The sequence below is a fragment of the Podarcis bocagei genome (assembly GCF_964188305.1).
Source record: "Podarcis bocagei genome assembly, chromosome: 1".
NCBI lineage: Eukaryota > Metazoa > Chordata > Lepidosauria > Squamata > Lacertidae > Podarcis > Podarcis bocagei.
The window spans coordinates 59,949,895-59,975,496 of record NC_138125.1 but is presented as its reverse complement, the minus strand read 5'-3'; the positions used below and the strand labels follow the sequence as shown (position 1 = coordinate 59,975,496).

Sequence of the window (25,602 nt, the reverse complement as noted above, 5' to 3'; positions counted from 1 at the left end):
TGGCTATCATATCACCCCTTAACCTCCTCTTCTCCAGGCTAAACATGCCCAGCTCCCTTAGCCGTTCCTCATAAGGCATCGTTTCCAGGCCTTTGACCATTTTGGTTGCCCTCCTCTGGACACGTTCCAGTTTGTCAGTGTCCTTCTTGAATTGTGGTGCCCAGAACTGGACACAGTACTCCAGGTGAGGTCTGACCAGAGCAGAATACAGTGGCACTATTACTTCCCTTGATCTAGATGCTATACTCCTATTGATGAGGCCCAGAATTGCATTGGCTTTTTTAGCTGCCGTACCTGATTCAGAAGAAGATGTTGGTGTACTGCTCGTCAACACTAGTTTCAAGAGTATATTTGAATCGTTTTTCTTCCTTGAGGCGCTTGGCATTTGTCCTTTTTAAGTTAACGTGCAAAAATATATACCCCAGCAAGATTTATTGCTACAGACATTGGTACTGAAATAAAATGAATAAATATCAAAGGGAAATAAAAATCATGGTGCTATGATGAAAACTATTGGGGAGATGTAAAAATGGGGGAGAGGGAATGCAGGGAACAGAAATATGATTATTCTAAAAATATTTATCAGAAGTATTTTCTAATAAATGCATTCAGGGTTATATTGCTAATCTACTGGTCTGTGATAAAACATTAGTATTTTATTCTCCAAGCAACCACGATGGAGTACAGTACATAGGTCATGGATACTCCTTGCAAAAGCGATGAAATCAAAAGTGGGGAAATAGGCATACGCCTTCCTTTACAGCAGAGGTAGAAATTCAGTAGTCCTCTAGATGTTGATGGGCTATTCAGTTGGTGCTTTTTGCAGTGGCGTAGCTAGCACCTGGGGGCGGGCTGCCCATGGGGCGGGGCAGGGCGGGCCGCCCAGGGGGGAGATCGGCACAGTGATCCCCACCCATGGGGGCGATCAATGAGGCAATCTGAGGCAATTCCCGCCCAGGGGGGCGATCGGTGTGGCAATCCCTGCCCGGGGGGGGGGGTTTGTCACTCCCCTCAGAGATGGCACCCAGGGCGGCCCACACCCACCGCACCCCACTTCCTACGCCTCTGGCTTTTTGCAGTGTGTGTGTGTGTGTTTTACTAAAACCATAATTTTTGGATTGTTACAGGCAGTAGTCCAGGCCTCTGGGCCTCTTTTCATCCCAGCTCCAAGACTGCCTCACTCTTTTGTTGTCTTTCACATACACACGCCTACTTTGATGACATCAGCTCCAGCAAGGATGTGAGGTGGGAAAGACCTCAGAAGGGAATGTCTACCTACTTCATTTCTACGATAATTCACTGGCTTCAGACCAGCCTAGCAGTTTTTGTTCAGGTGTTAATTTTCACCATTTTAGTAGTTCCCCATTTCTTCATAATCCAATTTTACAGCTATGAATCACAGGATTGGGGAGAACCCCCCCCCCTCCAAAAAAAACACAACCAACCACCCATTAGTTGGTCTAACACCAGTTAGTGACTGGTGCTAATCAATGCTGAGCCAAAAAAGCTTGGGCTGTAATTCTCCTTGAAGTTTCACAAGCTGCAATGTTCATTTTAATTCCAGAAAATAGGGGTTGCTGGCAATTAAATTGCATATTGTCCCTGAAGGCTGGGATAGTGTGTGTGTGTGTGTGTGTGAGAGAGAGAGAGAGAGAGAGAGAGAGAGAGGAAGAGAGCTTCTCTTTCTTTATAGGAATTTCCTACAATTAGCTAGATAGTTGGGAGTTCTATAATGAATAAGGGCATATGACTAAAATCCTCATCAATGCAGATAATCAATTAAAAAGAAAATCACTGTGACAACCCACATAAGCAAGCTCTAAGCAACCTCAGAGAACCACATGCCTACTGACTGAAAGAAAGGAAAGCCTTATGTCTTACACTGGTTCACTATGAAAAACAGAATCTTAACCGCTTACAGCCATTCCTTCCTATAGATCACTGTATTTCTTGCCACTACAGATTAGTGCAGTGGCAGGAGGCCCCCTTTTCTGTATGTGAATTTTGAGGGTTGCTGTGGAAGCTGCCCAGCTGCCCTCTATGCCAGGCTTTTTCAGGGACTTGGGGAAGCTGTCAGGATGAGGGGAGAGTCACCTTCTACCCCTCCATTCCACAGGTGCTTCTTTGGCTCCAACTCTATACCAACAAATGTATTACGATGTGTTACAAATGTATTGTTTGGCACTGGGTTTCCTTGGCATCTTAAGTCACGCTGATAGATTACTATTTGTTTGTAGACTTTTCTTACTTTAGTTAACCTGGTTGAGTTAACTAGGGACATTACTAAAACTCCAGGACACTTTGCTACGAATCGCATCTCAAAACAGCTTATTTTTTTAATAAACAAATTAAAACAGACTGTTCTGGTTGCTTATTCATATCTGTTTAGTGGCTGTGCAATTAATGCAAGTCACATTAGCATTACATGGTTAATTACACAATCATTAAAGCTCCCAATAATTATGATAGCATATTTGGAAGGATTATTATTTATTTAGCAACCATTACTTTTGCCTAACAAGGGCAGCAACAGAAGGTTAATTAAAAGCCACTTAATTGGCCAAAGCACTCAGAGACAGTGAGAGGAAAAACAAGCCCAATGTTCTGGCAGGTAAATTAACCACACACTTATGATGATCTCACAAAAACAAATCATTATGCTGAGACTTGGGGGTGTTGAATGCATTTCTGCAACAAGGGTGAAGAAAATCAAACATCTACAGTTTGTGTAGCTGATTGTGAACCAGTTTGGCATTGTGGGATACAGTGTTGGACTGAGCCTGAGAACACCCAAGTTCTAATGTCTGCCCAGCCATGAAGCTCCCTGGATGGCAATAATGGCAATATTCACCATTCAGTCAGATGCTTTACACACAAGCATGCCATTCACACAGGAACTAGTCATCATTAAATGTGTGCCTGAAGTTGAAGGAAGCAATAGGTCTTTGTTCAGCATTAAATCCTGTATTCCTTGTATCCAAACATGGAGTCACATAGCTATTCTACAGATGGAGGTCGCAATCCTGATGTGTGAAACCACCAGGCCAAAATAGTTGGTCTGTGGCCTTGGGCTCCATGATGCCAAAGCGCCGCGCTGGCTCTTCTCTTCCAGGGAGCAGCACATCGGTCAGACTCCTCTCACTAAGCTGTTGTGGCAGCTCAATTCAGGCACATGAAGCAGTGCTACACCAACCTCAGTCTGCCTTCAGTTAGCACACACACCCCCGCACCCACACCTGCCTTCTTACTTATAACCAGGCCAGGGGGTTGCATGGCCTGTCAGCTTCCTCCTCCTTAGGCCCTTGCAGAACTCAGCAGGGAGGAGAAGGAGAAGAACTAGAATGAATTGGCTCTGCCTGAGAGTTTCTCTGGCTCCACAGATTGTTCATCTCCCTGCCTTTTGCCCTGCTAGCTGCAGTGGACACCAGTCACCATCTATAATAGATTTCCCTATCCCTACCTTCCCCAACCTGGTTCACTCCATTTCAGATGGCAACTCCCATCATCCCTGATCATAGACCACACTGATGAGAATTGTAGTCAGGGCAAGGGAGGCTTGGGATGTTTTGCCTCAATAGGCAAGATGCGCCCCTGCCACTGCCACCACCAGATCTGAGCCTTTCCCTGTCCCCATCATTGCATCCGCACTGCCGCCAGCCCTGCCACAACTGCACCCACAGCTGCGCCTATGCTGCTGCCACGATGCAGTGGCAAGGGCATAGCATTAGTGGTGAGGGCGAGGGCACTGTGGTGGCAGCAGCATGGGCAAAGTCACAGTGGGGTTGGCAGAAGAGGAGCCGGGCTGGCAGCAGCACAATGGGTGGAGATGAGGAGAGGGTTGGATCTGTTATACCATAGGATTGCCGAGTCTTCAGAAGTTGGAATGTTTGCAAACATTCCATTATATTACAGCAACTCCGCCAAGGGAAACTTGTATTAAATGGAGGGGGGTAAATCCCATGCTGATATTATCACAATGCCAATGGGTAATTAATTAATGAGTGGCTACAATTCATCAAATGACAAAGTCCTGTTAATCTTAGTAGCAGGATTTTACCAACTGCTCTTAAAAAAAGTAGAAAACTAATAGTAGCTAGCATGATGTTAGGTGTGACAAGTGCTATTTCAAAACTCTACCTAGCAATGAAGTTGACTTCGTAGCCTTGGGCAAATCAGTCTGCTTAAGTCATTGGGTTCTTGTGAGGATAAAATGTTCATATTAAAGCCATACAGAGCTCATTGGATATTGCATATGACACTGAACATCATATTTCAAAGCATGAAGTATTACATCCCCTGGTGAGCAGTGTTAGGAAACTTCCTACCTGCAATAACTTCTTTAATAACCAATGAAGTATTTTCTAAGGATCCTTGTTTGAATGGAAAATATGGGGTGTATGTAATATGGGGTGTACGTATTTGAGGCATCCAGAAATGACAACATCTGCTCAGTTAACATCACTTTTATTGTGTTTTCAGACTAGGCAGTGAGGGAAAGCTTAAACTAAATTTCCAGAGAAATTTGGTAGAGAAACACCACAAGGTAACATTTAGGGTGAACCACAAGCATATTCAAAAGCATTTGCGATGGACAATGGAGGGACCAGATTCCTCATATTCATCTTTGCTGATCCACATTTGCTGGAAGGTCGAAAGAGAAGCCAATATGGATCCCCCAATCCAGACAGAGTATTTACGTTCTGGAGGTGCAATCATCTAGAAGAAGGAGGGAGATGAAGAAGGGAACATACAAATTAGGTGACAATCATTCTCATTTTAGTCATCATGTCTTCTAATCCCTATTATTCTCATTCTGGAATATGCAAGCAATACAAGTTTTTGGCTGTGTGACTACGATAGCTACAAAGTGGTATGCAAGTCTGGTCAACTGTAAATCAATAAAACCATAAAATTATATATAATCCTTTGCTTTATGACAAATTTGCAACTAAGCCAATTAGATGAATTCAAGGAGGATAAGGCTATGAATGGCTACCAGCCATGGTGGCTATCCTCCCCCACCCTGTTGCGACATTATGCCTCTATATATCAGTTGCTAGAAATTGGAAGTGAGGACAGTGCTGCTGTACTTGGGTCTTGCTTATGGACTTCCCATCTGGTTGGCCGCTGAGAGGACAGAATGCTGGACTAGATGGAACTTGGCCTGATCTAGCAGGGCTCTGCTTATGTTCTTATCCATTCAGCCTAGCATCTTCCAAAACACCTCCCCCCAAATATCTCAAAGGCAGGTCACCATGGAAATAGCTATATTCAGTTAGAGACTTAATTGTTAGCATGGTGTATATAGCCATTGACAAACCTATACTCTGATTAAAGTGAGGAAGAGCAATCAGGTGGCTTTGAACAAAAGCCACATAAAATCTGGACATAGATCTCTTGTGTTCTAGCTTCTCATCTTTTTTCCCCTCCAGAAATCACATGCTCCGGCCTATTCATGGCCTCTTAGATTGATGTTAGATGTAACATTGACCTTGATCTTCATTGTACTTGGAGCCAAAGCGGTAATCTCCTTCTGCATACGGTCCCCAATGCCAGGGTACATGGTGGTCCCTCCAGAAAGCACATTATTAGCATAAAGATCTTTACGGATGTCAATATCACATTTCATTATACTGTTATAGGTTGTTTCATGGACACCAGCAGACTCCATCCCTGGAAAGAAATGAAATTACGAGGATTGATTGATCACGTATTTCTAAGCAAGCCACTCTCACTTTTTTTAAAAGAGTGCGAGAATGTGATACTAAATAAGGAGAGGCTGATTTTAGATCTTTCCCATTATTTTTGATCAGTAGGGTGGGATATGATAGTGAAAATATTTTAGGTGGCTGGTCCAGGTGCTCAGTTGGAGGGATAACAGCAATCCAGATTATGCAAACAACAACAGCTTTATAGTTATCAACCAGATTTAATTATTTAATTAATTTTGATATTAATTAATCTTGTATAAGGACCCCATGCCATCCGTATGTATGTGTGCCTAGAAAGTGTGGGGCATAATATAAGTGTGAATGAGCCCTTTTTGTAACGGATGCTCTTCCCAAAACCAGTTTGTTTGCCATCAGAAGTTTAAGGGCGCATAAGGCATATTATCCAAAGTTTTAAATCTGCAATGTTAACCTAATGTGAAACATCCATTTTCACAAACAAACACGTCTTTCCCTTTAAGATACACACGCGCTTGATCCTTTCCTGGTAATCAATGTAATTTTTTAAAAGAAAACAGTGAGAAGTCCCCATATACACTCCTTAAATCTGATGCCAATAAACATGCAGTGGACACTTGGGTTGCGAACATGATCCATGCAGGAAACACGTTCACAACCCTCAGCACAGCGTCTGCGCACGCACAGGTTGTGATTCGGTGGTTTTGCGCATGCGCGAGTGCCGAAACCTGGAAGTAACCAGTTCCACTACTTCCAGGTTCGGTGCAGTGCGCAACCGGAAATCACACAACCCAAAGCGTCTGTAACCCGAGATATGACTGTATTTAGTATTTAGGGGTAAAAATTGTTTTAAGCTTATATGAAGCAAATTCTTGTTAGATTGATCTGTCTTCCAGGGTACCTCTTCCCATGTATACCAACTACTCAGTCCATTTTGTCAACCGGATTAATCTACAAGTGCTCATGCCAAATTAAATTAGATGCAACAGCATTTTCTCTCATCTTTACTTTTTTGTTCACATATCAAATATGGTCATGACAGTAACATCTCCAGTATAGCAGTACAATAACATGTTTTCTTTGCCTGTTAACCACAACCACAGGAAACAAGCGCAGACCCACCTATGAACGATGGCTGGAAGAGAGTTTCAGGGCATCGAAACCGTTCATTGCCAATAGTGATGACTTGACCATCGGGGAGTTCGTAGCTCTTCTCCAGGGAAGAGGAGGATGCAGCAGTGGCCATTTCATTCTCAAAGTCGAGAGCCACGTAGCAGAGCTTCTCTTTGATGTCTCGCACAATCTCACGCTCAGCTACAAACATCAAGCAGTGAGGTGTAAGATGATAGCAGAGGGCTCTTGGGTTATTGATCAGAATCCTTATAAGCACAGTCCTTCCCAGGATGGAAAATCGGTCTCCCTTGGCCCTGCCGTACAGGCAGAACAAAGAAAACACTTGGGCTACAAGCTTTGTCCTTTCAAGGTATGTCTTTTTTAAGAGCTACAGCTTTCCTAACAAAGAGCCAGCCTCCATTTCTCCAAGGAGAACGAAGGATATAACTGCTGCCACTTTAAAGCACACGATTTGAAAATCCCTTCGAAATGTCATGTCTACCAGGGTTAGCCTGAACAACTTCCTTTTTAATTAGCACCTTTCCAGCCTAATCTCTTGGCTCTGAAAGGCGTTAAGAGTGCCTTCCTTATGTAAAAGTCAGCTGACTGGTAGAGCATGCTGACTTAAAAGCCACCTGGGTCTAGACACATCAGTTTAAAGTGTTGTAAATTTAAACAGGGAAAACAGGTAGAGAAAAATGGGGCTCCACGTCGCCATCTGGTGGCACAATGTTATATCACACATACAACACATATAAATCGTTTTTTCTTTACCAGTCTAGCTGAGCCCCTGGGCTATAAATTTGGTATACGGTCCTCCCTTTCCTCTGTCACCTCCTTTAAACATCCAAGGTTGCTATGTGCTGAACCTACATAGGTGATCCCTACCTGTGTGAGTATTAGGACTCTTCTTTAAGAACCTTAATATAGGATAACCATCTTCTTAATTCTTAAGTACCCATCTGCTTTCTTTTAGCCTTTTATGCATTATAAAACAAATGAAATACTCCTAGTAAAGGCTGAGAAAAGATTCTTTTTTTCACATGAAAGCAGCACAAATCTTTCATTTGATTTCTTCCCATCAGATGAAAGAAATCACAGAAGTTATTTTCAAAGGTTGGTCAGCTCAGCATTCTTGAAAGGGTCCACTTTAATATTCTGGAGTCTCATAAGGGACAGATGAAGCCAGAAAACTACTGATATACTATGAGTGGGGAACCTCAGGTCTGGGGCCATTTGTGGCTCTCCAAGCCTTTCTGTCCAGCCCTTGAAACTCTCTCCAGACTTTGCCCACCCATAGACCACCTCCCTTCTCTTGGCCAGGTCTTCAACCAGCTGTACTGCAATCCCACCTCAAGGTCTTCTGTCTGACTTGAACATGTCATTGAACTGTGGTATTGCCTCATGCTTGCCAGGATGGGAAATGGAGACATGTGTGGGTATAGAAAGCTTTGCCTTTTATGTAGCTCAAACATAGCATACTACCCACTTTTTCCTCTGGTTCCTGAAAGGTTGCCTACAAAGGACTGAGGCCCCCAGGCTCAAAAAGGTTTCCCACACCTATGCTTGATTTATGAACTCTTCTTTTGTAAGAAAATCCAGCAGTACACCTGGACAGAGAGAGATCCTGGATGGATCATGCAATGAAGAAATCAGTGGCAGGAGCAGATACAAGGCCCAATACTTGAAGCTAGCAGTAAGATCTTGATGTTGGGCTGACCTTCATTCTAACAACACTTGTATTTCATTTTTGCACATTAGATGGCACAGTGTTGGAAGTTTACTCCTTATTAAAATTAATTGGGTGTTGCAGTCTTAAACATTTGGCATAGTTTATAGGCCTTTTCTCTTCTTACTCCATGCCCCAGGCTGAAGACTTGACAGTTCAGCAAGCTGTATTCGCTCTCACCATAAGAAAAGTCCTGGATTGGACCAAGGCCCATCTAATCAAGCCTTCTGTTCCCACAGTGACCAACAAGCCTGCAAGCAGTAACTGAGTACTGCACCCATTTGTGATCTCAAGCTGGTCTAGAGAAGCATACTGACTCTGACAGTGGATGAAGAATAGCCGTTGTGGATGGTAACCATTGATAGCCTTATCTTCCATGAATTTGTCTAATTGTCTTTAAAGTCATGCAAGTTGGCAGCCATCATTACATCTTGTGGAAGAAATTTCCACAGTGTAACTATGCACAGTGCTAAGTCATACTTTCCTTTTGTGCATGCTGAATCTTCCCACATTGCTTATTTTTATGTACCTCAGTCATGTTCCCCCTTACTCCCACTTCCTGTAAAGTAAAAAGCCACACCTGGTGTAACTTTTCAATGCAATGGAAGTATTACAGTCCTTTGGCCATTTTAGTAGCCCTTTTCTGAACCTTTCCCAGCTCTACAATATCCTTTTAGAGGCTGCAAACTGTGAAAAGTAATTCCAAATGCAGGCATACAATAGGTTTGTTTAACAGCACGATGATGATGGCAAACTTATTTTCAGTTCGTGTCCTAATAATCCTTAGCATGGATTTCACCTTTTTCACAGCTGCCACATAACCTCAAACTATCATGGGGTGAGGTGCGAAGGAGTGTGCTTAGCAGGTTGCTGTTAAATCTTTCTTAGGTTTTGTCTTTTTCTTTCTTTTTATTTTATTGACTGTTTTTATATTTTTGTATATTTGGGGTGGGAGTGGGAAGCATAAAGAAAATTTAGATTTTTAAAAAAAGAATTAGAAAATCAGAAAATCAAAGAACATAATTCATGCCTCGATGCTAGGTGGTTCTTCAATAACAGCATGTTGATAGCGATCAAGCCATTTTTTGAAGAGAGAATTTTTTGAAGAGAGAATATTTATCCAATATGATAACAGAATATAGAATCTTAAGAGTTGGAAGGGACCCAATGGTCATGTAGTCCAACCCCCTGCAATGCAGGGATCTCAGCTAAAGCATCCATGATGTGGCAGAATAAGACAGCATTATCAGAAGTAAACAGGAGGTGGAATTGAAATAATGAATCCCATTAGCCCTGCAGGAGGACTTCTGCTTTTGCAAAGGGGCTTTCCCCTCCTCATGTATCCCTGAAATGGTGAAACAATTGTCTTAGCACAACACTATATTCCTCCCTTGATCTGTAGGAAAAGCACTGATTACCTGTAGTAACAAAAGAGTATCCCCTCTCTGTAAGAATTTTCATGAGATAGTCAGTGAGATCTCTTCCAGCCAGATCCAGTCTCATGATGGCATGTGGCAGGGCATAACCTTCATAGATAGGTACGTTATGTGTGACACCGTCCCCAGAGTCCAGAACTATCCCTAAGAGAGAGGAAGAAAATTAGAAGCGTCAGCATTCTTCTCCGTAGACCTTGCCCTGCCCCACTCTTTCTGCTAAATTAAACCCTTTGACAACAACTGGGATTGAAAGGAGTGACTGCAAATGATAATCCCTATTGTCTCCATGCTGAGTGGAACTCAGAGGGAAATTGCTGGCCTATACAAAGAAGAAATTGCCTTCATGAAAGAGTCAGAAATTGCATGGCATTGTTCTCTCTGAAACAGATGCTAATGATAATGATCTTCTTACATTTCTATAGCCTTTCACAAAAAAAAAAAAAAAAGGATCCCAAACAATTTGCAAAGAATATCAAAATGCTGATGTATAAACATACAGATTTGCCACTAAAACGCGGAGGTTTTTTTTAATGGAACAATAAAACAGCAGCTATTTACAAGGTAACATATATTGCTACAAAAAGGCCCACCTGTGGTCTCCCTTCCACAGAGAACTTGTGGACTCTCCCTGAACCAGGTGTGAGACAGCCACAGACTGCCCTAATAAACTCAAAAGCTATAGCCACTAAAAACCCTGAATTTTTGAGCTGGATTTTTTTCTGGCTAGTTGACAACCCTATTTAATGGGTGCCTCCAGACTGTCAGTATTTTGCAGGAGGAATTCAGACACAAGCTGGAACTTCAGGTTTGCACCGTTTAAAATGGATTAAAGCACCCCATTGCTCTAGCAAAACAAATCCACTTTAAAATAGAGGACTTTTTGTGGCTTGGGAAAGTCATGGAGAAATGCACTGAAAAGTATGGGATGAATGCCTGACTAACAAGAAGAGGAATAAATGTTCTGCAAGCAAATCAAGATGACTGGAGGATGAATGCTCAAGAAATATTGGATATAATCTAAACCAGGGGTCAGCAAACTTTTTCAGCAAGGGACTGTCCCTCAGACCTTGTGGGGGGCCAGACTATATTGGGGGGAAATTAACGAATTCCTATGCCCCACAAATAACCCAGAGATGCATTTTAAATAAAAGCATGCATTCTACTCATGTAAAAACACGCTGATTCCCGGACTGTCCGGGGGCTGGATTTAGAAGGTGATTGGGCCAGATCCGGCCCCCGGGCCTTAGTTTGCCTACCCATGATCTAACTCTGAGTAAGTTTTGTGCACACAGATCTTGATGAGTGCTCAATAAATAGGTTGTCTGGAGGGGCACCCTGGATTGGTGAAGTTAGCCAACAAGTCACAGCCCTGGTTGGTAGGGTTGCCATGTACCCAGACAGGGTGGTGGCCGTGTGTTTCCATTTCTAGGGGGGTTGCCAGGAATATATAGTAAATATAAGATACTTTAAGTCAAAGCCAGGAGCATCATCTTCACTATGTGTAATTTAGTAACTAACCCACCATACAGTCACAGTGTAGGCGCTTTCCTTCTCCATCTTTTTGATGAATAGTTAAGCAAGTTTTCATTTGGCATTTGAATGTATTTTATAGAGCTTGCTGAAGAAAATAGGTCATTTCCAATGCAATTAGAAAACAGGCTACAGTTAAATATGCAGCTATTATTTTGTAGGGGGACAACAATTGCTTCAGGAACATTATCTGGGATAAAAGGGTTTTCCTTCCTGTGCACACCAGCGGGCCGGTGGGGGGGGGGAGTGGCTGGCTTCCAACCACTTTGATTTTTTGATTGGGGAAGGGAAAAGTTTAACTCTACAAAACAGCAGTTCTGATTGGTCACAGGCAATTATTGGCTGGAGATTGAGTGTTCCCAATTCTCTCTCTTTTCTTTCCCGATGTTAATTCAGTATGGTAGGGGCTTATTAGAAGATCTGGTTTTCTCATAATAGCCTGGTAAGGAAAAATAGGGGCCAGTGTATCAAGATACATATATGTGAGAAAACCTTATTTTTTAAAGATGATGACATCAATTTCAAACTCACCAGTAGTTCGGCCAGATGCATAGAGAGAAAGAACCGCTTGAATGGCCACATACATTGCAGGCACATTGAAAGTTTCAAACATGATCTGTAGGTGGCAAATGAGAGGGTCTTAGGATCTCTCAACATAGAAAGAGAATGCTACAATGCTATTAAAATCTGGTTTTAAGATACCCAATTTTTCTAGCAGCATTATATGCTTGGTTCCAAATTGTGCACAGGAGCGATAGTATCCAAGATAAATCATACTTGCAGTGGTGGACATATGAGAACAAAGGTGTAGGGAAGACAATGATTTCCATTCCATCCGATGGTTGTTCCATGCAGCGCTGCCTCAGTTCCACTGCAGTTTGGCTTCCAACAAAGCCTGTTATTTGTCTCACTGTCCACTGTGGTGGAATTTTACCAGATTAATTACACAACTAATTAAATTATCCTCACGTTATTCCACACCACGCCTAAGTCTATCTTTCAAAGTCCCTAGTGAAAGAAACTGAATGAAGATGACAAATGATCCCAGACGGTTTACACCAAACAAGACATGCAATTTCATTAACAGTATTGAGTGTAATAAATTGAAATAATGAGGTTTCCCCTCTGGATTTTTTAAATGCAGAATTCTGGGCTTGCTGTCTAATTGCAGCCTGACAGCGGTGAAACCCCTTTTATTCTAGCTTTAATCCCTGTTTCTTTTGACAGTAACCTGACTCAGCTCAACTGAAATGGCCTCTAAATTTGTTAATTCACAGTCTCTCCGAAATGAGCAGCTCAGCAGTATACTTCTCTGAGAAAAGGTGGATGACTAGCATTTCATTATCTTTCTCCACTTCTGAAGAGCAATAGACCTCACAGACCTACCACTTATCAGAAATCATTTGCTGCAAAACTGTGAAATTGCTCTTTTGCAGAGTCCGCACAGCCATTTCCACAGCATGGAAGAACAAAGGCAGGGAAGCTCTGCTTCTGATACTTTGGCAGCAGAAAGGTAAATAATTCTCTGTTCCCGAACATAGAAACTTAGAAATTCGCAATGCCTAACTGCTCCTTGTTTCGGTGGTTATCTGTTTGCACTGTAGTCTAAGAGGGTATTCCAGATAGGGGCCTTATGTCTACTGCAAATGGGTCACAAAGATCCTATTATTCTGTTTGTGCATCTGGTATGCTTTCATACTTTCAACCTGTCAGGGGACAGCCATTGGAACAGGGGAGGGAGGCAGGGGAATACAGAGAGTCTCCGAGGCTTCGCTCCTCATCCAGCGCTGGGGAAAGCCACGCCTCCAGTGGAGCAGAGTGGGAAGGGGCCAGCCAAGCAAGGAGAGGGCTTGAAGATGCTGCGGAGAGCCCAAGCGCCTCACCTAGCCTGGCTGGCCAGGAGGCAGATACGCAACTTCCGTCACCCAGTTTGCGCAGAGGGGTGAAACGCAAGGAGGGGAAGCAGAGATTTGGGGTGTCTAAGTTCTTATGTTGGGGAAGGAGCCAGAAGAGGCCACTCCCGGATTCTGCAAGTGACTAAGACGGACATGAACTTGTTGGTTCTGCACTGTACAGTGGTGCCTCGCAAGACGAAAAGAATCCGTTCTGTGATTCTCTTCGTCTAGCAGTTTTTTCATCTTGTGAAGCAAGCCCATTGACGGATTAGAGGATTAGCGCTTTTAGCGGCTTTTAGCGGCTTATTGCGGCTTATCAGCTTATCGGATCAGCTGATAAGCGGCTTAGCGGCTTAGAAAAAGGGGGGAGGGGGGAAACCCGCAGGAACTCGCAAGACGTTTTCATCTTGCGAAGCAAGCCCATAGGAGATTCGTTTTGCAAAGCACCTCCAAAACGGAAAACTCTTTCGTCTAGCGAGTTTTCCGTCTTGCGAGGCATTCGTCTTGCGGGGTACCACTGTAAATAGTTTGCAACAATAAAACCTGTAAAAGACAGGTCGGAGTCCTGCCTGGCTACTCACAAGCAACCACCACCCGCATCTGACACAACCCTAAATATTTATTGATATTCTGCAGCTTGTCATCCATACCAGTGGGTGGAGCTTGATGGAATGCATCTGAGCTGTCCCTGCCCCTCCCTGCCATCACTCCATCCCAGCTGCCCCGCCCCACTTTTGGGCATGACAGCCACAGCCACTTTTGTTTCTCTGCTAAAACTGGAGTTTTCTAGCTCAGAAGGGAAGCAACATCCAAATAATTACCTGGGTCATTTTTTCTCGATTAGCCTTGGGGTTTAATGGCGCTTCAGTCAGGAGGACAGGGTGCTCTTCTGGGGCAATTCGAAGTTCATTATAGAAGGAATGGTGCCAAATCTAAGGGACAGGTGGTTGAAGGCAAGCATACAGGCAATGTGTGTTGAGTGTTGCCCAATGAATCTTTGCATTTCAAACAGCAAATGTAGCAAAATGAATACATATAGCATTAAGTCAGAGGTCAGACCAAACCCCTGGACAGTAGTGGCAAGGCTGGATAGAGTGGCACGCGCACCTCTACTTCTATAGCCCTGCTACTAGTGCCAGTCAGGACAGAACATGAGGGCAAGGAGAAATGCCCTTCTGCTCTACCAGTTCCTAGGCAGCGAAAGGGCCTGGATTGGGCCCATTGCCATCACCTGATGGCAGCAGGGTCAGCACATTCCCCACCCCGAAACATCCCATGTTGTGGATTTCTGTGACTACCCAGCATTTGAGTGGGAACACTGGGGGTTTCCTCCCTTCCCTGCCACAGATGAATCTCCTCTTACAGTGAAGGCTGATAGGGCTGAGTGAAATTCATCTCTGCCACATTCAAGCTCCTTCAGCACAGCAAATTGAGGTTTCCAATCCCTTTATTAGACCCCACATATTACACAGATATGCAAGTTCCCTCAATTTGCTCTGTTTCCTTGTGTGGAGGGGGATTTCACCACACTGTTCTTTTATGTGTGTGTTACATTTCTGGAGCTTCTCACATCACGAACATAAAAAGCTTTTTTATACAAAGATACACCATTGGTCTATTGAGCCAATGACAAGTTAGACATCGGTCTCTGTTTTAAGGGAAATTCTATCATACCTTTCTGCCAGAAATTTTCACTATCTATCACGAAAGTACCCTAACAATGTTGTACTCTCGTAAGTGAATCAGCCAGCGAGTTTCAAATGCTGTTTTAAATCAGATGAAATGAACCAATTCTTATGAGAACTTCTGGTGTTGTTTGGTCTCAGGCCCCACATCTACGAATGACACTTGGTCTTCTCCTATAAAAGCTTTTATCTGGACCCAAATGATATACTCAAATGAGTCGTAGTCATATTAAATAAGACATTTTCCACACTTAGGGACCAATTCAAATGTGCAAGAGTGTACACAGTATAATTGTCCTCACATAATTGTGTCACGTGGGAACTGCATGACTGAAAAGCTCATTAAAATTCTCGTGCATATGGAAAATTAGCACAGAAGAGATGCTCGTTTTTGTTTCTCCACAACATGCTATCTTCCCACTTGCTGGGAGATTCTTCTTTAAGGGTACTTTCAAATAAGCAATCTTCGCTTGTACGCTGAGGTTGTACAGGCCCTCACAGCAGCTACCTACCTGCCAGTTTGAATAAGCTGTTTGTTCATTGACTGCAGCAGTTTAAGTGCCCTCATCCAAGGATGTTCAATTCAAAGCCTTTAAGATTTTATAAGAGTGGGAAAACTAGCGTGGTTCATGTGTGATGCATTACATACCAAACCGGGAGGTTTCCGTACCCATAGTACAAAGCTTTTTATGTCTGACTAGGTTCCATTTAAGCCCTAATTCCTTTGATTTTGTGAACACCAAAGAGAGATCAGATCTGTTCTCCACAGGCCACCATGGCATTCTCAAATACTTACAATTAAAATGTAAGATGGGGATGTGACCGATTTCCCTTCCATATGCCATTCAAGAGAAATGAACAGCCTCATTAGACATTTATGAAGTCAGAAGAAGAAGAAGATAATGCTCCATTCTTGGGCTCCCCCCTTCCTACATTAAATGTGCAGTAGCTGTGAATGCATTAACACTCCTCTAGTACCCTAAGTGAATGCTCACTCTGGAAAATGGAGCAGCCCAGATTTGAATATTGTGAACTGAAGTATATGAGCTGGAGAATGCTTCGTTTCATTGCCCATGCATTCCATCTCTCACAGCTCCCTGGGAATGTCCAAATGCCTTATGGCAATAAAAACATGCACATATTTATAGAAACATTGCAATAAATGTGTCCTTTTTGTGGCTTACATCCAACTAAATTGTACCGTAAGCCCACTGAAACCAATGGACCTAAGGTTGTCAGGTTCTTTTATTTCAGTGTGTTTACTCTTGAGTATGACATTGGCACCATACATGTAAAATGACATGATCCTGCTTTAAAACAGTTGTTGCTTCCTTCAAAGAACTCTGGACGCTGTTAAGGGTGCTGAGAGTTGTTGGTAGATCTCTGTCCTCCTCACAGAGCTACAATTCCCAGAGTTCCCTGGGGGAACGGATGGATTGTTAAACCATGCTGGGAATTGTCACCCTGACTGGGGCCATGCAGGCTGAGGCTGGTGGGCAACATCGGGAGGGAACCATGTTGGCTACCGCTGGTGTCAAGACCAATGTTTCCATAGGGAATGTATTTATTGAAATATTTCAGTACTGCACTTCACCAAAGAAGTTCCACAGTGACGTATAATATTTAAAATGAAAAAGCTTTGGCAATGGAGCCATTGGTAAGTGTTTGGGGCCCAATCTGATTGGGGTGAATTAAAAGTGAATCCTTTGCTCCTGCTCTTCCCTAGCCTTGCTTGCGGCGATAGATGAGGAAGGAGAACTGGCAAAAGGACTATTAGAGGAACAGCATCTGCAACCACTCTCGTCGCTTGCTTTGTGCTTTTAAGGGGGTCGGCATGATACTCGGATTGCCACAGCTGGCAGCCTGAAGGACACGGCCTCAAGAGAGCACAGTGAAGAAGCCAATTCAGATGCTGCCTCTTAACTGCAAACCTATGTTGCGACACAGAAAGCTGACATTTTAGGAATGGCGAGGGTGAATTATTGAGATTTAGTGTATGTGTGGGAATCAGGACTGCGTTCCCTGAGGCAGTGAAATGAAGCACAACGAGAAGTATATGGAAAAGCTATACTTCCATCTAGAGGGTGGAGAGTGTAGTTTTTCTTTCCTCTACAGACAAGCACAGGGAAACTCAGAGGCTGTTTCCAGATGACCTGAGCATGCATCCTCATTTGTTGACAGAAGGTTTGCGGGGAAACTAGATGATGCCGACTGTTTATTGAGCATTCATTCCTCATTGTCTTTGGGGAAGACAGGTGATGTTGCATCAAGTGTGTGGATGGAGGAATAGGGAACGGCCAGCCTTTGCCAGGTGTGAGAAGTTGAATCTTTTGGGGCAGATCCAGCCAGCATATATGCCACTATTAAGTTTAGTCAGGCAAAGCAATGGACTATAAGCTAACCAGCCAGACCTGTAAAGAAACCTATTTGATTGTAGTTGGCCAGAGCAGATAATATGGTAAGTTTGGACCTCTATTAAATATGTCTGTGCTTGTGGCTATTCCCTGCTACAGATCTGCTTCATCTCTGCCATGCTTTTTCCCCAGGACTTTGCTTCCTCACAGAGGAATAAACACGGCCCCTTACATTTATTCTCCCAGCCATTTAGCTTTTTAAATGCTGAGCCAGCAGTCTAGGAACCATTTCTGTGTGGTGTGATCCCATGGTACCCAGAAGTGTGAGTGAATAATGCAATTGTGCAGCTTTTATATACACATATACACAGCACCTTAGCAGGGGGCGGCGGGGGGGGGGGAGTGCCAATTAGCTGGGAAAGGCCCATGCAATCAGCCCCACCCATGGGACCATATTGTTCACAGATGCTTTCCTGCGGAATGGGATTGCACCACATGGAAGCAGCTACCATATGGTTGGTTGGGCATGAGAAAGGGACTCTTCCATCTCCCCCTGGATATGCCCCAGGTGTTTTTACTTGCCAATTCAAAGTGTTGGTGCTGACCTTTAAAGCCCTAAACAGCCTCGGTCCTGTATACCTGAAGGAGCGTCTCTACCCCCATCGTTCAGCCCAGACACTGAGATCCAGCGCCGAAGGCCTTCTGGCGGTTCCCTCATTGCGAGAAGTGAGGCTACAGGGAACCAGACAGAGGGCCTTCTCGGTAGTGGCGCCCACCCTGTGGAACACCCTCCCTTCAGATGTGAAGGAAATAAGCAGCTACCCTATCTTCAAAAGACATCTGTAGGCAGCCCTGTTAGGGAAGTTTTTAATATTTAATGCTGTATTGTATTGTTTTTAACACTTCATTGGGAGCCGCCCAGAGTGGCTGGGGAAACTCAGCCATATGGGCGGGGTATAAATAATAAATTATTACTATTATTATTATTATTATTATTATTATTATTATTATTATTATTATTTTAAAAAGCAGAAAATAATCACAAATAGTGACAAATAAACAAAACCTACTGACCTTTTCCATGTCATCCCAGTTAGTGATAATCCCGTGCTCGATGGGATACTTCAGGGTCAGAATCCCTCGTTTGCTCTGTGCTTCATCGCCAACATAGCTGTCTTTTTGTCCCATCCCTACCATAACCCCCTACAAAAGCAAGCCATCAAAAGGAACATATCAAATTCAGTATCACATTGCAAATGTTTGCCAAGAGTCACTTCTATTGTCATTTCTGCAACATAGATCAATGATAATAGGACCAACAGTGCATGTCTACTCAGAAATAAGTCCCACTGAATTCAATAGGATTCAATGCAGCTTACTCACAGCAGCAATGTCCTGTACGACACCAAAATTCACCCTCCTTGCCTTCTGTTCTACATCATAGTTGCAGTGCCCCTTATGGCACCCCCAAGGCTCTGTGCCCAGTGTGAAGGAACCAGTTGCTCTCCCTTAAATCTGAATCTGTTCACAGGAATGCGTGCATAGGATTGCAACGTGAGTAGTAAAAAAACAATTTTACATGCTTTTCCCATTTCTTTCTTCGACAGTTTCGCACAACTACCTCCATTGTTTTACTCAGCAGAGTTAGTTCCTATTTTATTGAAATGACTTTAAAGCAAAAGCGCAGGGAAATTCTTATCCAATAGTGTTAAAAATTAATTTAAAACCTTTTCAAATTATGGCAAATTATTTTACCATTTCAAATGCTGTATTAGAAGGTAAGCATTTGAAGTTTAGTGTCATCTTCAATCTCCTGCTCATTGGACTTTGGAAATATAAATACCACAGGAATGAAACAATAAAAGTGAAGCATCTTTTAAGCTGTTAGAATTAAGTGCTAACTTCACAATCCTATGCATGTTTATTTGGAAGGAAATCCCACTACTGTATATTCAATAGGGTTACACTACAACCATTAAAATCAATGGAACTTAAAATGCTTAACTTTGGCTGAATTCCACCCCAGCAATAAAATACTCCTAAACAATTCTTATGGAAAGCCAATGTACATTCCTGTTACTCGGTCTCTGCTTTCTTTTGGCACTGACTAGTATGCAGAAGTTCCAAGACTTTGATTAGCTTCCAGGTTTGTTTGGGGGTTTTTTTGTTTTTTTAAAACATACTATTTGATGTCAAATATTTTGGATTCCTTTCTTTAAATCTAAATTGCTGACAAGGTAAATTATCAAACTGTGAGACTGAAAATCAATTCAATGATTGCATGGTATCTGTGGAGGGGTGTTAAATAGTGGTACATATTCAGCAGTTTTTTAAAATCAAAAGTTCTAAACAGCAACATGCAAGTTACAAGCTTTGCAGCAAGAGTAAAGTAAATCTGACAACTGGAAAAAACAGATTTAATAGGGAATGCTTATTCTGTTCCCTTAGGCCTGCATTAATTAGGCAATTATAAGTTTTTTCCATTGTATACATATTTTTACTAGATGCTTGTTAATTTCTTGATGACCTATGGCATTACTTAACAACTATGCTTGCAAATCAAGCTACTAATAGGCATCACTGCAAAATAAGATCAACCATATATGTCGCTTGAAATGACATCCACAAAATTTTATGCAGCTCCAAAAATGGTTTATGTATTTGAGTAACAGTATGCACACAGCATTAAATTTAAGGACTTTTTAAAAAAATGTAAGAACTGTGTTGCAGAATCAGATCAAAGGTCTATCTATTCCAGCATTTTGTTTCCAATCATAACCTAGAAGCTTCTGGAAGTTGACAATCTTTTTTGCAGCTCCTCAAATCCAAACAGACTTGTTAAACCAAAAATCAAATGGGTCTGGGGAGAAGCACATCAGGGATAGGCAGTGGTTATCATGACAACATGGAATAATAGAGAGCAGATAAAGAGTTATCTCTTTAACACTGTTCTTGCTAGCAAAAAAATGATGCTCTGAAGCTACTGCTGGTGAGCAATCCAACATATTCCGTTGAATAAGAACCCTGTATCTCATTGGGCACATGTACCAGGGTTTAGTGGCCTACTTTATCCTGCCTTAAACATGCCATGGGACTTTTCCCCTTTGAACAGCAGACACCTCACCTCCCCAACCCTGTTTCCCATGCGCAATGCTATTTTGGAAGTTCTGTGTTTTGAAAGTGTCTTGCATGTGGTAAATGTAGAGTTGGAGATATTTCTCTTGATTGTGGGCACAATTTCCCTTAAAATAAAAACTGACCTGGTGCCGGGGTCGTCCAACGATGGATGGAAAAACAGCCCTTGGAGCATCATCTCCGGCAAATCCAGCTTTGCAAAGTCCAGAGCCATTATCACAGACAAGTGCTGTGGTTTCTTCATCATCACACATGGCTCCTCAGTGTCCTAGGCTGCGGAAACAGCAGTTCAGGGGGAAGCCGGTCTGGATTATCTGGGAATAATTAAAACTACAAAATGTAATGTTAGAAAAATGGAGAGAGAGAGAGAGAGAAAGTTCTCTGGTAAGGTCAGCAAATTTATGAATCAATCCTTTAAATCAGGGGTCTGCAACCTTTAAGACAAAAAGAGCCACTTGGACCCGTTTCCGAAGAAAAGAAAACTGGGAACCGCAAAACTCGTCATTATAAAAATAACTTTTTTTGTCACTTTTTTATTATTTCTTTGTTTGACCCCTCAGAATTACTCCTCCTCATAGAAATAAACATTAAATTAACAGGTTACCTTTTTGTGTGTGCGTGTTCTTCACTCCCCTTCAAAACAGTGACCAGCGTACATGCCCCCTTTCAATGCAGTGACCAGCGTACATGCCCCTTACAATGTAGCGGGCGGGCGGGCGAGCGGGAAGGTGACGTCGGGACGGTGCGTGACTAACACACACACCGCCCCCATGCGATGTCACAGCCAGTACAGCGCCCGCCACAGTGGGGAGTGTCGGGGCGCACAATGCCCTTCCTCCCCTCGCTAGTATCTGCTCCGGAGCTGCGGCAAAGGTGTAAAAGAGCCACATGCGGCTCCGGAGCCGCGGGTTGCAGACCCCTGCTTTAAATATATACTGTATATCTAATTCAAGCTAACATACTCTTTGAGACCATGATTCCCAACATTCCAGGACCTACTGGCATGTCTTAAGCAAGCAAGTACTTTATTACGGTCACAGACCAGCATAAGCAAAACATCTAAATAAATAGCATAACAATACGAATATAAGTGAATAATTATTAAATAAATAGGAGCAAGAAGCAAACATACATTTAAACATATACATAGAATACTTAATTAAGCATAGATGGGTGAGTAAAAATTTATAAGAAAAATTAAAAGATCAGTTAACACAGCTATATGTTTCGGGAAGTTTTTAATGTGTGACATTTTAATGTATTTTTAATCTTTGTTGGAAGCCACCCAGAGTGGCTGGGGAAACCCAGCCAGATGGGTGGGGTACAAATAATAAATTTATTATTATTATTATTATTATTATTATTATTATTATTATTATTACTACTACTACTACTATATGGGATGGGCTTCAGAAGTATGGATCTAACAATATGAGCCTTCAGTTTAGGATTGAATTGTAGCATAGACCATTCTTCGTCAAATATCTATCATGGCATGTCTTGACTTTGGCCTTTTCTATCTGTTCCTAAGAGATCCTTTTTACTTGTGCTCCATCAAAATTTAAAGACTTACATTTTCCAGCAACTTTTGACTGTCATTAGCTGTTGTTTGCTCTCTGTGCTCTTTTTATGCTGTTTTAGTGATATGCTGTTATTTATTTGACTTTTTTAATTGCTGGATATATAATTATTTTGATTTTGTTTGTTTGTTTCATATTGTTGACTCAGGCAGGAAAGGCGGGCTAGAAATTTTATTATAAATAAATAATCCCGGTTTCCACATGAAGCCAAAATTTCCCACACTCCACATAACAGACGGCAGCATCACCCCTGCTGAATGCACTGTGCTTTGGTGGAAGGGAATACGTTTAGAGAGTCAGGGACCTTGAGCAAGAGGAGACGTCCTAAGATAAGTGAAGCTAAACAAAAAGAGGGTAGCAGTACAAGAAGGAAAGTGGGAGTGGGGACAGAAAGCCAAGTGGCACATGGAAAATAGACAGACAGCAGACAGAGAGAACCAGAGGTAGACAGTACAAATGGGGGGAGGATGAGAGAGAATGGTAAGATTATGAGCAAGCATCAGGGATGAGACAGAACACAGGGAGCTGCTTTTTGCTGAGTCAGATTATTGGTCCACCTAGCTCACTAGTAGTCCAGTTCCAGCATCCCCAGGGCTGGTGTTTGATGCACATGAAGTTAGCCACAATCCAGGTAATCTGTAACTTCTTGATCAATGCTGTTTAATGAGCTGTCCCTTAAACCAGCTTCTATCCAAGTAGAAAACATAGCTGAGGTGTGTACACACACGACCACTGCACATCTGTTGGTTTGCTAAACTGACAGTGTCACCTTTGGACATTTCAAAGCATTGAAATTATAAAATGCACACGTTGTTCAAAATAACCATTTAAGTTAGGGATGGGCAACATGTGGCTCCATCTTGCCCATCCAGCATGGTGAATGGTCATTTATGATGGGAGCTGTAGTCCAGCAATATCTGGAGGCCATAGGTCCATAGGCCCCACCCCTGATTTAAAGAAACATCTTATTTAAAGCACCACCAAATCTCTACATTATTCCCAACGATATAAACAGTCATAGCAGCAAAGATCTAAAAATAGCCCTTCTCTGGAAAGTGTTGGTTTATATTTTGGAATGGCAGCTGTTCTCATTAAGTGCTCACTTACAAGAACTATTCTGTATCTGTGAACTGTGAGTTCCTTATCAAAAGGACTCTTCTGGGAAATGCATTGAGACAAGTCTGGTTCCACTGACCAATGACAACTTGCACATGTGCCTTCTGTTTGGGATTTTTCAAGTTCAGTTGTAAGGGAATAGGTATGTCCCTCCAACTAGCAACAACAGTTCTTGGCATCTGTCTTTCTTGAGAGACAATGGAGTGCACCTCCAGGAGGGGGGTCAAATTGCTGCATTAGCAGCACCAAAGATACAAGCCTGGGCAATGTGTGTGGAGGTTCTGGACTGCCCAGACGACAAGGCTCCTTTCTCTGCCTCACTGGTCCAAAGGAAAGCAGAGCAATACGTTTGGCACCAGCTTGGCTGCAGGAGTTGCCGGAAGGAGGTGTACAGGGTGCCATCCATCATCTTAGGAACAGATTTGTGTAGGGTTTACTCCTTAGTCTTTTCTTCTCCTGAAGGTATCTCATAAGGCAGCAGAAGTTTAGGACCGGAGTTCTTCTAGATGAGCTACCTTCCCAGGTTGATGAACCCTATCTGCTCCTCACTTCCCACTACAGTACATGCAGAAACCACCTTCTTGACTGTTGGACCCACTATTGTCCTCATCTGCTCAATCCACCAGAACCTGTCTTCACATGCAGGACAAGTCACTAACTCACTGAGGGATTGAGACCCATTAGCTGGTTTAGCCTGGTTTAGCAAGCCAGACAAAGCCATTCCTGGGGTGTGGTTGCTGTTGCATGCTGACAGCTTTTAGGAGCCACAGGTGAGAGCTGAATGCAGGTTGGGAACCAAAGGTGGACAAACTACTCCAGAAGGAGCACGACATGTCCCCCACCAGAGGTATTACCCCTCCTCTAACAATCCATATGGCCATAGCAACAACAGAAACAATGAACAAATTGTTTCACAGCATAAAACCAAAAATGAACAAACAAACAAAACAGAATAAAGCACACAAAACAAGCTCTTTTAAAAAATGGACACATTTAGTCCACATTTATGCTCAAGTCGATTTGTTAGTTCCTGCTTAGATAAAAGATCTATTTTGAGGAGAGCAAAAAAGTGGTTCTGCAAGACTGACAAAATTGGAGGCAAGAAGGAACAGGAGTGATGGTGTAAAAACATAGCTTGGGGCTAGGAGCTACAGTAGCAAAACTATCAGTACCAAGTGCATATCTGGTCTGGGTTGATATCCTACATGGAAGCAAGTTTCACAGAAATGTATTTAGGATTAGGATGCTAGCCAGCTGGACACAAATTGATTTCTACTGATGCCTACTTCTGTATGGCGAAATAGGCAGTACTTAAATCATCTCCAAAGCTTCAATTCTAACATTTGGCTCGTCGTTTTTCTGTGACATGTTATCACATCCTGCATGAACACTTGTACTTCTGCCCCATAGAGAGATGTATGCACTCAAGACGTGTGTGGAGTTCATCAGCCCTGTATGGGGTGATGAGTAGGTTTACATTGGTAACTAATTCAATTTGTTTAGGCCTATAGTGTTAGTAACCTGCAGAGTATCCCACTGGAATAGCAGCAATTCATACAGTTCCATCAGATATCAAGTGGTTTTGACAGTCACCAAATGATAGTCAATCTAAAATCAAGGCACTATTTAATATGCTTCTCCAATGGGGTAACTTGAATTAGAAGGGAATGCAATTGCTTGTGTCCTCACAAGGAACAAGATCTTCAAGTATACAGTGGTACCTCAGGTTACATACGCTTCAGGTTACAGACTCCGCTAACCCAGAAATATTACCTTAGATTAAGACCTTTGCTTCAGGATGAGAACAGAAATCGCACAGCAGCTGCGCAGCGGCAGCAGGAGGCCCACTAGCTAAAGTGGTGCTTCAGGTTAAGAACAGTTTCAGGTTAAGAACGGACCTCCGGAATGAATTAAGTTCTTAAACCGAGGTACCACTGTACTCAGAAGACCAGACACTCTCCCCCCACACACACACACCTGCAGTAACATCAAGTCTTGTTTTATCTTCTAAAAGGTGAAACAATATATGGATGATACTTACCAAACACACCAGGGAATGGTGAAAAACAGCAATAGCTCCCTTGGAACAAATGAAATGATCTCACCTTCTATTTCATTTATATCCAGCTCGTGGAATGAAATTCATAGAGCGCCTAGGTCTGCCATGCCATTTTTGGAAACATTTTTTTTTCTAGTTTGTGCTTATCAAAGCAGCAGCTTAAAGGGCTAGATAAATTAGGGCAGAGTTTCTGATGCCATTGGATGTCTTCCCACTCTAAACTGCTGACAATGGCTTCCCTCACTTCCTCCACTCTGCCAGTCTCCCTTTTGTCACTTCCTTT

At 42.7% G+C, this 25,602-nt stretch overlaps 1 protein-coding gene across 5 annotated transcripts; it reads right to left on the bottom strand.

The window, feature by feature from the left end:
- Nucleotides 1-4,448: 4,448 nt before the first annotated feature.
- On the bottom strand, nucleotides 4,449-25,540 carry LOC308570825 (actin, alpha cardiac muscle 1-like). 5 transcript variants are annotated; one of them, XM_081165781.1, is made up of 9 exons: nucleotides 25,302-25,526; nucleotides 20,690-20,837; nucleotides 18,504-18,632; nucleotides 14,212-14,322; nucleotides 12,027-12,111; nucleotides 9,948-10,109; nucleotides 6,810-7,001; nucleotides 5,492-5,673; nucleotides 4,449-4,716 (listed from the first exon to the last, which is right to left on the bottom strand). In XM_081165781.1, exons 2-9 carry the CDS (start codon nucleotides 20,816-20,818, stop codon nucleotides 4,573-4,575), a joined length of 1,134 nt encoding a protein of 377 aa, XP_081021907.1. In that variant the 5' UTR covers nucleotides 20,819-20,837; nucleotides 25,302-25,526; the 3' UTR covers nucleotides 4,449-4,572. The 5 variants fall into 5 exon arrangements, with proteins under 5 accessions (XP_081021907.1, XP_081021905.1, XP_081021906.1 ...); XM_081165779.1 differs by having other exon boundaries at nucleotides 20,690-20,894; nucleotides 25,302-25,525; XM_081165780.1 differs by having other exon boundaries at nucleotides 20,690-20,878; nucleotides 25,302-25,525.
- Nucleotides 25,541-25,602: the final 62 nt, after the last annotated feature.

Bases quoted from the DNA above. Each gene is read 5' to 3' on its own strand.
- LOC308570825 (XM_081165781.1), bottom strand. From the start codon at position 20,818: ATGTGTGATGATGAAGAAACCACAGCACTTGTCTGTGATAATGGCTCT. The intron at 18,633-20,689 runs GTCAGTTTTTAT...TTGCTTTTGTAG, and splicing joins TTGGACGACCCCGGCACCAG to GGGGTTATGGTAGGGATGGG. The intron at 4,717-5,491 runs GTCAATGTTACA...TCCTTCTTCTAG, and splicing joins CAAGTACAATGAAGATCAAG to ATGATTGCACCTCCAGAACG.